Here is a 12,812-nt window from a genome sequence, read left to right as displayed (position 1 = left end):
TACAGGGCATGACATAAGGAAACATCCAATGATTAATCATTTTAAAGAGAACTGTCCAGTTGGAGCAGTACTCCTATGCATTAGGAACCACCCCTTGCGCCTGTTCCCATCATCTGCTGATCAGCCCCCCCACTTCATCATCCTTCAATTCGGGAACCCTCAATACTGTTATTATTGGAAGACAGTGATCACAGCCTAAGCAATTTTTATAATTTGAAGTGCAAAAGAATTAAAAATAAGGAAACAAGCATTTAGTAAACAAATACACAAATTGTATTAACTATTTTATTTAATTGACAGATATAAAAAAAACAGGTCATACACTGAAAGGTTGGAGCTTTTCTAAATTTAATTGACGCCACCCGTTGTCCATACTATACTCTGTTTAATGAACTTGAACTGTTTCATCGAATCAATCTGAAGATACCAAGGTCATTTTTAACCCCTAACTTCAAATTCCATTATATTTACAGAACATTTAAACATTTTCAGTTTTACATTTTGCTGCTTTATTTATATACACTTTATTCATCTGTTAATATTATTTAATGTTCTAAGCAGTCACAGATTCCGGAGGCGGTGCTGGGGTTCCCCAGGGGTCCCTGGACACACTTTAAGAACCTCTGCTTCAGCACAGAAAGAAGCTAGACCACTGACTAAGAACAGGATACCGAGTCTCTTTAAAAGAAGTCAATGTGTGTTGAATATAAGATAAAGAAAATAATTTCCAAAATAATAAAGTCTGCATCATTGTATTCAATTTAGTCACAATATTCTACTAAATGGAACTGCCTATCCTGTTCACCTCTGGTGGATAAGCAATGCTTTTCTATGAGGAACACCAGATAGCTTTCATATGTACAATGAATTGTTGGTATCACTAATAAACCATGCAAAGAAGTAATCTTTTAAGAATAATATATATTAAGAAAGCTTGAACCCAAGGGAGACAGAGCATCACTGCTTTTATTCATGCGTAACAGATCATGGTGTCCGACTGCCCTGGGAGCAGCACCGACACCCACCGACCACACAAGCAACATGGGATTCATCCTCAACTCAACACCCTCCATGACCAAGCAAGTCAACGCCATCTCATCCTCCTGTTTCAACACCCTCCCCATGCTCCGAAAAATCTACAGGTTGATCCCCACCGACACAAGAAGAACGGTCACCCAGACCCTCATCAGCTGCAGGCTGGACTACAGAAACGCCCTCTACGCGGGAGCCCCGGCCAAACTGCTGAAACAACTGCAACGCATACAGAACGCCTCCGTACGCTTGATCCTCGCCATCCCTCGCCACAGCCACATCCATCCCACCTGAGAGACCTGCACTGGCTTCCCGTCGACAAGAGTATCACCTTCAAGCTCCTCACCCACACAAGGCACTCCACGACACCGGACCAACATACCTCAACAGACGACTCACCTTCTACACCCGAACAGCCAGCTCCACTTGCTCCGCTGACCTCGCCCTCACCACCATCCCCCGCATCCGAAGAGCGACTACTGGCGGCAGATCGTTCTCCTACCTCACCGCCAAGTCCTGGAACACCCTCCCCATCCTCCTACGACAGACCGAAGACCTACGTACCTTCACGAGGGTACTCACGACCTGGCTATTCGAGCAGTAGCAGTACCCCCCCCACCTTGAGACCCTTACGGGTGAGTCGCACGCTCTACAAAGGTCTTGATTGATTGATCACGTCTCTGCCTTATGTGTTTGCTGCATCATCTGACAATAAATAACATTCCTCTATTTTCTTTTAACGATAATTCTTAGATCCTATAATGCTTTCAGTGTTTACAGTTCCATACACTTTCTCTCATCAGGTCGACTGGTACATTAGTCCCTGACCGATACAGCACAAATTAAACTATAAGCTTTGTGTATTTCAACATACAGTTTTGGTTTGATACATGAAAATGTACACCCGCAGATCATCAGTTGGATGTTCCGTGTCTTCTCATACACAGCGCATTCCGTCAACCAGCTTGAGTGATTTGTTGCAAGTTGTATGATGTTGAAGTACCTCACCTTTCCAAACTAAAGCATTACTCAAAGTGAGCAAAATGTGCCTAGGTGCACAAAAAACAGCATTTAAAAAACACAGTTTTACGAGATTGTGCTTATACCGTTATTCCTACATCGCTCAGGGAGGTAGAACAGTCTTTTAATTTTAGACACATCAAGCACACATTTCTTCTTTGTTTCCCCTTCCCCTTCCTTTTGGTTGTGTCAGTGTTTGTGCGACATCTATGGTTTTTGCATTTTCCACTGCTTTCAAATTATAACTGACAAGACTTGATTCTCTCCTAAATCATTAACTACTTGCCTAAGTTACGAAAAGCGGATCTTTGTGGCTCAAACTCTTCCCCAAAATATATGTTTATGTTATATGTATAAAACACTAAGCCTTTCACTTTCACACGCTTAAAGCACTTGATATACTGAAATATCTAAAGTGTTAACATAGCCCCTTTCTTATTGCAAGCATCGAAAGATACAGATATACAAGTTACACTGCTCACGTCACTCTTCAGATCAACCGTTGAAAGAGGGAACAATATTGTATTAAAGAAGGGTTCCAGATTGATAGGACCAATGCAGAACCTTTCATGTGCAGGTTTCGGATCCATGTCAATGGACAGTCCATTAACTGTGAACTACGTAAGTGAATAGCAGCATGATAAACCAATGTTCCTTCAGCAGGAGTCCTCCTGAATTAGCACTTCTAAGATCTCTTGTAAAAAACATTTACAATGCTTTTACATGTGACATTCCACAGTGACTAAAACAGAAACAAAGATTTGCAGAACACATCACTGCTACACCTCCAAATGATTAAGAACTTGCATTTCCTCACTGAAGGTACATTTGGCATCTCCTTGATAGCTAGCTTTTCTTCTTATTAAAGATGAATTTAAGAAAAATCAGATAATAAAATGCGTCTTGATCAAAAGTTGCCAGATTTCATATAAGAAACAGGTAAAACAATGCTATTACTAGAAGCATCGCAAAAGTTTCTTTTGAAAGGATCAGATTCAATCTGTTCTCCAGAATGTCAATAAAAATCTTCTATACAGGTGCCGAACCACACAATATGGGGTGGTGAGAAGTCTCACTCCCATGTATATCTAGGGCAGCAAAAAAAAACCTCTATCAGAGCCACCCAACTCTCAACCTCAGGATTCGGACAACACCATAGCCAATGAAAAAGAAAGCAAGGTGAAAAGAATCATTTGGGCTGCTCCATAGGCTACACCGGGGGGGGGGGGCACTCTACAATAAATGCTAACACCAATATTTGCCCGCTCGCACTCCTATTAAGCCATGCCTCTTTGGTTTTTAATAGCCAATAATTTAATGCCATGGTAGGGAGATTGCAAGGATATGTTTGGAACAGCAAGGCAGACTTTCATCCTCCCACTTTAAGAATTTAGAACTCGTGCATATTCTTGAGTGAAGGTCATTCTCATCAGCTAGGACCTGGCATCTCCTCTGCGAGTATTCTCTGAGGGCATCTTCACTTATGAAGGATTGAATTAAGGCTCTTCCTATATTAACTGCATCTTCCTGGTATCTCCCCTGCAGGTGTTTTCTGATGACACCTTCGACGGATACAGTATTGAATTAAAGCTCCTCCTACTTTAACTGCACCTGCATAGTTTCTCACTTCTATGTTTTCGATAATGACTATTTAGCTCTAATGGCTCACTAAAAATAGGTTATAATCACTACCCTTACAAGATACATGCCCAGTATATATATTCACAATGGACCCATAGCTTTGTTAATGGTTCAAATTGTTCCCACAAGGTTTCAGGTCACTACATACGTCACAAAGACTGGAGTCACTACATTCAGGCCCCCCTACACTGTCAGTACAATTATAGCACTAGAGTCATTACATTGCAGGTAAGACTCAAAAGACATATATTACCTTGTGGTGGTCAACACTAGACAGCTATAGTTATTTCAGGTGTTCCATTGGAAAATCTTTTACTTTTTGACTAGTTTGTGCCTGGAAAGTTTTGGGGTGTTTCCTCAGGCGGTGGCCAAGGGGGAAAAAAGGGGAGGGCGGTACCAAAAGGCAAAATTCATATGCATTTCCCACCGACTTCTTTAAGGCAGGCTACAGCAAAAGCTGCAAAACTGATTTACATCACATTTGGTGTAAATCCATTCAGTAGTTTTTGAGAAATTACGGATATAAATAATTGTATATATGTTTGATTGTATATCTGGACCCAACCCCCCATGGTCATATATATTATAAGGGGGGGGGGCTGCATCCCCTCCTCACCAGAGGCTGATTTGGCCCTGGGCACACCATCCCCAGGGTCTTATTTATATTTAAAGGCCCCCCCCTGTGGCCATCCTCCCTGAGCTGTTATCAGCCCTGCAGACCCCATCCCTGGGGACTTTATCAATCAGGGCACCCATCACACGTTCATTGGGGGCCTGTGGCAGAGCCATTAATCCACCACAGGCCCATCCAGGTCCCCGCATACAGCAGGAGCCGGCACAGCTCCCGCTCGGAGGGAGCAGCTACTGAGGCTGCTCTCTCCAAACAGTAGCAATATTTTGACCTGTTTTGAAACTGATCAAAAGTCTGCTTCCAGGGACGGGAATGCCTATGTGGGTACAGAAACCGCTAGGTCCTGAGGATGGGCTTCCTGGGGTATAGAGTTGGCACCAGGAGAAGGGATGCCTGGGGCCATTTATGGCTCAGGGAAGGGGACACACAGGGAGGGTGTTCCTCTTGGCCATCGTCCAGACAACAGTGCCAATTCCTTGTCCTCTCAAGTGCGTTCACTGGCACACGCTTGGGAACTAACCAACTTTTCTATGTGATTTCGGGAAGACACGCGCTGTCTCTGGACTGTCTCAGAGTAATCTAACTCTTCCGCTACCTTCTATAGCTCCTTGGTATGTGCTTCATTAGTGAGCACTGTTGGGACTTGGGATTAGGAATTGGCATAATATCTCTTGTATCATTTGAAGCTTTTTGCCCCGTCGTTCAATGTGGATTTGAGGTTCCAGAATCAGATCCTCAGATCTGTATGCTTTGACTGGTTAGATGTCACTGAAAGATTTCGGTTGTACAAAAAATATATCCGGTTCTTCTATATAAATGTATCTTTTGTTATTGTTTGATCTACCTGTTGTGAGAGACCCCAACAGAAGCCTCTCCATTGAGAAATGTAATCAAGGCCTTCTTTATGAATTATAGACTGCAGTGAAGGATGCAGGAAGAACCCACGAAGCAAACAGTTATGACATTTTTATTAAGTGATCTGCCAGACAGTTGCCAATCGTATCTTATCTGGGCAACACTGTTTTGTTCAAACCAGATGGCAGTTGGGAACTGTTCATCACCGGATTGCCTTTCCTGATATGAATAGAAGTCGGATATGAATAGAAGTCGTACAAGTATGACCCTCCCCTTCCTGTGATGGTGTATCGACCTAAAGCATGCAGCACTTTATCTTATTCTGTGGTTTGAGGAAACAATACTTCCAAGCAATTTTTCTCACACACAATATCAGGGATTTTAAAACTGCGGTTCGATATATATTTGCACTTGAGTATCCTTTTGTATGCGTTAGCACTGCACTTTACATTTGGGGTGCAATACATCTTAGGAAAAGTATTGTAACATTTTTTAGGAATGATTTGACCGTTTTATTGCCTTTAAATGCTATACTTATTGGTGATATATTTTATGATCTTTTATGGTACCAGTATTTGCTCCGAATAAAGAATTTTGATTTAAACTATATTGAGAAACAATAGGGGATAAGAGACAGGGTGATCCTATCCTGAACCAAAAAAAGTTTCCTTTCTGTGTAATATATTTTCTTAGAGCGTTAGTGTAGCTTGTGAACAATGACATGTGTTTTGATTATGCCCTCTACTCATCATACATTATATTCAAACCATAACAGAAACTTAAATGTATTTAAACACATTTTATTTTAAAAAGTTGTTCTCATAAACTTAATATAAACACTTGATCACAGTTAAAAATGAAAATCATATAGTATTATTAAGATCAACAATATTTACTAAACATAATACTTGGTTCATAGTACATAGAAATTCATCAATTAAAAACAATTTATCAAATTGTTTTTAATTGATGAACTAGGTTCCGCTGCGCCAAAGTCGGAAGCTCTGTCGTTACGCCACATTTTCTACCAAATGTTTTAACATTGCTAAACTTCTAGGTTTCTTTTACACCTTAAATGCCAAGGCCCGCCAAAACAAAACGTGAAAATGTCTCTGAAGCAGATGTGGTGCCTTGAGGCCTTAGAAGAGATGCATGGGGTGCTAGTCTCTAGGTGAAGAATATATTTGGATTTGCCAGGGAGCTTTAGGAGGGGGCTGAACATGAATGAGCTTGTGTTGGTAGGCTGCAGCCCAGCATAGAAGGCCATGAGCGGCCTCGGGCGGTTTTTAATTTCACTCTGACGCGCAGAATGTGTCACTTCTAAAGGAAGGGTTCCAATCTTGCAGTCCAGGTTTCAGCTTCCACTCCGAAACTTTCAAAACTGTGGCAATAAATGGCCCACTTTAAAGAAGAATACCACTGAACCATGTCATAAAAGAATGGGTTTAAAGTGATCTGAAAGGGCCATAAAGTCTGACAGAAGCCTCTTTAAAACACAGGCCAGGCGTTAGGCCTTACAAATGCGCTTTGCCTGTGACTGCCTCTGCTCAGGACCAAAGCCTTAACTGGTTTTTACTTGCCCTGTCAGATGAGCATTTGCTTGCCTCTGATAGAGCCCTGCTGTGCATTTAATGGCCCTACCTGTCGAGCTTGACATGTGTCTTACATTACGTCTGCCCTGCAGCTGGAGCCCTTTCAGTAGCCGCAGTCTATCTCCTAATGTTTGTGCAAGCCCCAGCTCCATGGTCTGACCCCAAAAATATGCATCTGTCTGGGATATGTCTGCAACATGTATAGTTGTAGAAACAGCGCTACTCTCCGAAGCCTGGGTATGTAAATTCGGCATGATATAATAGTTTTATATGTAGTGTTAACTTATACAGATTGTTTTCATTTTTAATGCTCAGCTGATCCACCAGGAGTCAAACCAGTGACCCCCAGGTCAAACAAGCAGGCAGCAAAAGGCAGGTCACGCTGGCAAGGGGTCCCTCTACTGGCCAAGGCCAGAGCAGCGCGTGCAGTCTGAGAAGTAGGTTTGCAATGTGAAGGCTAAGCCTGTAAATGTTTGTAAGCACAAGGATAGCTCTGCTGTATAACAAGTGCATATGTACAATTTAAGGTTCTTAAATGGAACCCCTACCCCAATCTTCACTATTCTTGGGTACACATCCCAAATGCCCAATCCTACACCTATACGTGTTGTATTGTATGCGCTATTAGTCAGTCTCCTATACATCCATCCTGTTCAATCCAATGTGATGAAAAGGTTACATTTGTCGCCTTTCATCCGCTCAAATGACTATACTTTCAACTGCGTGATATGGGGAAGCCGCAGAGTGAGGTCAACAGCCAGCACTTTTACAATCATAAAATATTTTAGGGCATACAACACCCGCTGCATATCACACCACCTCCCCAACTCTGACAAAAATAGTTTTGGAACATGTAAATATAAAAAAGTACTACCATCTGTTCTAATAACTGAGCCCCCACCCCCCTTAGTTTCCTACCATTGGCAATGCGAGATCTCCCTGGTTAGGTTACTGGATTGTAAATAGAAGCCTCTGCCCCGCCGGAGGTTATGCCATGTGCTTGCTCGATTAGCTCCTATGCACATGTCTGCTTGCCACGGTTCCTGTCCGGTTAAGGGAGATGGAAATGATGAACATATGTGAACTGAGGGCAGCATTATATGCGTCCTAAAGATGTGCGAGATCTAAGCTATGCTATTTGGCGTCTGTATTTTCAAACCAACCTTTGCAACTTGTAACTTGCAAAATGCTGCTCTGTTGTGAAGTCAATGCAGAGTACAGCCCTCCTTAGAGACCTTTGCTTGAGAGAAAACACAGAACAGAAACTGAAAGCAGCCCGGGCTGAGTGAGAGGGCGGGGGCTGCCCGCGCATGCGCGTTCCGAGCCCCGGCGCCAAAGCGGAGTGCGGCATCTGAAGTCTCCGGTCCCAGGAGGGGGCCCGGGTGAAGACCAGCGCTGTGGAGGAGACACGGAACACGCCGAAAGAGCCCGGTGAGTGGGGGGGTGTACGCGCGTGTGTCTGTGTGTGTTCGAGTGTGTCTGTGCGTGTGTCTGTCTGTGTCCGCGGGGGTCTGTTTAAGGGGGAGTGCGTGTGTGTATGTAGTGTGTGTGTGTCTGTGTATGCGTGTGTCTGTGTATGCGTGTGGCTGTGCGCATGCGTGAGTGCCAAAGCGCGCCCACGAGGTCAAATCTCCGGCAGAAGTCTGCTGTCCACATTCCCCCAAAAGTGATAACATAAGCTGTCTCGCCCAAGACAGCAAAAGCTTCGCTTTTGCTTTCGTCTAGACTCGACCTAAAAAAAAAGACAAGACTTGGATGCAAGCTTGTTATTGAATTCATACTTCCACTGACTCTGCTGATACACCGCAGTCTTCCAGACATTGGCGTGGTCAACAATGAGAACGGCTGAAATAAATCCGCGCATTTCAGCGTGAATTATGGTTTGTTTGGTTGGGGCTTGAGCTATGGATTGTAAAGCTAACTATGACTGGCCAATTTCAGGGATTTCTCACTTTTATTTAGTAGCCATAACTTGACATGAACAATCATTTGTGAGGGAATTTTGAGATCTATTGAAACATGGAAAAATGTTTTAGGAGCGGAAGAAGCCAAAACAACCATAACTCCATAACAGTAGGGTTTTTAATAATATATGTCATACTCCTTTGTTGCTGAATATATATTGCACCTTTGTTACTTGTTTTCAGGAACAGGTTTCAGTCCTGGTTTCCGGTGATGGCTGCCACAACTAATAACCATCTCTCAATTCTGATTCAAATGTATCATCCTTGGAGGATTAAAAGATTCACATAATTGAATTACCAGTCAAAGTAAAGAAAAGTCTTTCTTTGACTAATGCTTCGAACCGAGCGCAACAGCTTTTCTTTTGTGTAGCTATAATTTCTCGAGAACCACCGAACAAATTTAGACTTCGACATAGCGCACTTCTGTGTTAAGTCTGTGTTAAGTAGTTTAGAGGCGAAGATTGTGGTTATGTTTAATTCTTATTAATCTGTTTGCGCTATACTGGAGAGTAAAGTTTCCACTAGGAGGTAACACTGAAACCACCAGCATGAAACTTGACAGAGTGTAAGTTTACGATTTAGATAATTGATGGAAGGTTTAACCAGTTTTGTCAAGCATGGCAACGTTATAAGTAGAAATCATTGCTTCAATTAAAATGAATCCGAATCATACCACACAGTGGCTATTATATATAAATATAATATATTGAATTATTATGTATCTCTGCTCTCATGGTAGTATGGTATGTTCCCGCGATTTTTGCACTTTATTATAATAAGAGAAATGTGTTTAACGATATTAGATCGGAATGTTATCAAATATGATTTAACTAATTTCTGGATTTAACCAGTAATCATATGCCATATTTTGTCAGCAAACGCAATAGGACACCAGCGATAGTGTTTCTTCACTGTTTATTGTAAATCACGTGATTATGGTGGACACCACCAGGGGGCGGTGTCAATATCACTGAAAGAATATAAAAAAGCATAATTATTCCAAACATGTTGTAGCGTGAAAAAGGGCTTTTCGCTCGAAACGCGTCGCTGGTTCTGTTGAATAAAAACATAATTCTTGCTGACTTTGTTGGTCCGGTCCTCATTTTTGATGGCGTGGAGGCGGTGTCTGCGAGCGTAGAGCGAGCTGAGGAGGAACCTTATATATATATATATATATACACACACACACCCACACACTTACCCTTACCCGTATCCCCTTATTTCATGTACACGTACATTTGTCGAAGGCCCTCTGTGTTGTAGTGAATCCCAATGTACATATTAGCGAAATTAACCTGCTGCGTAGCGGCTCACAATGCTGTGTCATCTGTGATGCAGTGACCCCACCCCCAATGCAGTGGCTCCGATGCAATGGGTGTATACTTTCCAAGATTATTGCACCTGTAGATTTGTTTTCTTACTATTTGTGTAGGATAATTTTATCTTTGTTAAAACAGAGAGCAAAGCTCTTCCGACTTTATAATCTTTCTCTGCTGTGTGTTTGCTGATGGGCCTTTAGATTTGATGATCTGTTAAAGCTCCTTCCACATTCACTGCAACAGTATGGTTTTTCTCCAGAGTGTATTTGCTGGTGGCGTTTTAACTGTGATGCTGTGATAAAGTTCTTCCCACATTCACTGCACTTGAAAGGTTTCTCTCCCGTGTGTATTCGGAGGTGGGATCTTAGTGCTGAAGAATCACTGAAGCTTATCCCACATTCGCTGCAACTGTATGGCTTTTCTCCAGTGTGAATTCTCTTATGAGTAGCTAGGTGTGACGAACTAGTAAAGCGCTTGTCACATTCACTGCACTTGTATGGTTTTTCTCCTGTGTGTATCCGTTGATGAATTGTCAAGTCAGATTGTTCAGTAAAGCAATTTCCACATTCACTGCACCAATATGGTTTTTTTCCGGTGTGTGTTTTCTTATGAGCAGCTAGGTGTGATGATCTAATAAAGCTAGTACCACATTCTGTACAACTGTACGGCTTCTCTCCTGTGTGTCCCCGATGATGCCATCTTAAGTTTGATTGGTCCCTGAAGCTCTTCCCACATTCGATGCACCTGTATGGTTTTTCTCCAGTGTGTGTTCTCTCATGATTGGTTAGGTATGATAAAGTGATAAAGCTCTTTTCACATTCATTGCACTTGTATGGTTTTTCTAATATGTGTGTCCAATGATGGTGCCTTAGCGCTGAAGGGTCACTGAAGCGTTTCCCGCATTCACTGCACTTACATGGCTTTTCTCCACTGTGTGTTCTCTGATGAATGGATAGGGGTGCTGCACTTATAAAGCTCTTTCCACATTCGCTACACTTGTATGGTTTTTCTCCAGTGTGTGTTCGTTGATGGGTCTTTAAGTGTGAGGGTCTATTAAAGCTTTTCTTGCATTCAGTGCACTGGTATGGTTTTAGTCCGATATGTGTTCCCCTATGGAGATTTAACCCGGATGCTTGCTTAAAGCTCTTGCCACATTTACTGCAAACATACTGTTTGTTTCCAGTGTGAATTTGTTGATGGGCCCGTAGGTTTGAGGAGTTGTTAAAGTTTTTACCACATTCACTACACTTGAATGGTTTCTCTCCTGTGTGTATTCGTTCATGCTGTTTCAATTGAGATGGGAAATCGAAGCCCTTCTTACATTCACTGCATGTGTACGATTTTTCTTTTGCAATCTGTGTCTCTGATTGTTCTCTGGTTTTGGATTTATCCATTGACTGTTTCTGCAGACGGTTCAGAACTGATGATAAAATACAACAGTTGTATATCTATTGGCTACTTTGCATAGTAGTTCTGGGTTGTGCTCAAATGCTGTAAACAGTCTCTTACGGTTTTTGCCTGCTAGCTTTCTTTGTCCAAGCAGAAGAACAAAGTTTAAGGCTCATTTATTAGTGATTAAATAAAGTGACAACGCCCCTCGTTCTAAGCAGCAGGGTGTCAGTATTTGGTTTAGGCTTGATGATTTCTACAAATCAGAATGATGTCGGAATAAATATGCTCTAAACTGGAATCACCACTGGTGTCAGGACTTAAGATCTTTAGGCACTGTGATTACCAGCTCACACCACATCAGAGAATACAGTTTGTTTTTAAATACTTGTTTGCACGGGCTGCCAAGGCCCTGGTAATTTTTTTTCTTTCAGTCTCCGTAGCTAATGGTAGAGAGGTCGCAGCTCAAACCCTTGCATCCACAAAGTTAGACTTTCCTACGCCCCAAGACAAACCTGTCAATGTATGGGTTCCTCTGGCTCTCACTGAATTCTTCAGTTTCTTAATATTTATGATTGTTGGCCCTGGTTCTTCGAGTAGACCTCCGATGAACTCAGTATTTCAGACTTTTTTTCCTTTACTCATCATCTTCATGGACCCTCTCTGTTAAAATGTAAAGACATTTCAAATCATAGTTAGAAGAGGCTATAATCCTTTAGCTTGTTGATTATCAAATGTCTACTTCCACTCTTAAACTATGACAAGATTAGATGCAAGCAAGTAATACGACAGCTTACAGTGTATAAATTAAAGTTATATTTAAAAACTCACAGGAGCAAATATGGGAAACGATAACATTACCCACAACAATAGAAGCATTTCAAAAACATCAAGCAAAACTATGCTGGCAGACATGATTAAAAGAATGAAAGAGGGATGACCATTTGGAAAGTTATAGAGCAGCATCCTTGTGAACAAGCCAAATTTAGAAAAACTGCAATATTCATGTTGCAGCATGTGGGAAGAATACCAGCAGAGATCATGAGTGGAATCATTAATAGCTCTAAATTCAAAAACATACAGAAAAAGCTTCATGCGTATTTCAATTTCAACAAGAACTAACTACACAAACAGCACTGTACTGATTTAACCCCCCCACAGGTTCTGGTCTTTCCCTGGGAATACAATATAGTTGAACCCTTCCTTGTGTAAGGGGATGTTTTTATTTTATATTGGACCAATGATGTACGACCAGGTATGGATGAATCAGTTTTTGATGGTCATAGGACGTGACACACTTTATTCCTATGAACCAGTAAAACACAGAGGAAGTGCTGCAAAAGTAGGTAGGGTCACCCCCGAAACCTTT

The 12,812-nt window shown here is 41.9% G+C and overlaps 1 protein-coding gene across 1 annotated transcript in view; it reads right to left on the bottom strand.

Annotated features, from left to right (window-relative positions):
* Positions 1-250: 250 nt before the first annotated feature.
* Positions 251-12,812, bottom strand: part of LOC147736749 (uncharacterized) — a 190,148-nt gene continuing 177,586 nt past the window's right edge. Inside the window, exon 5 of the mRNA XM_086952689.1 lies at positions 251-11,502. Coding sequence (XP_086808815.1) covers positions 10,213-11,502 — 1,290 coding nt within the window. The 3' untranslated portion in view covers positions 251-10,212. The remainder of the gene's footprint in view (positions 11,503-12,812) is intronic.

Source organism: Lissotriton vulgaris, chromosome 1_2 (genome assembly GCF_964263255.1).
Source record: "Lissotriton vulgaris chromosome 1_2, aLisVul1.2, whole genome shotgun sequence".
NCBI classification, from domain to species: Eukaryota; Metazoa; Chordata; class Amphibia; order Caudata; family Salamandridae; genus Lissotriton; species Lissotriton vulgaris.
This window is presented reverse-complemented; position numbering and strand designations above follow the sequence as displayed.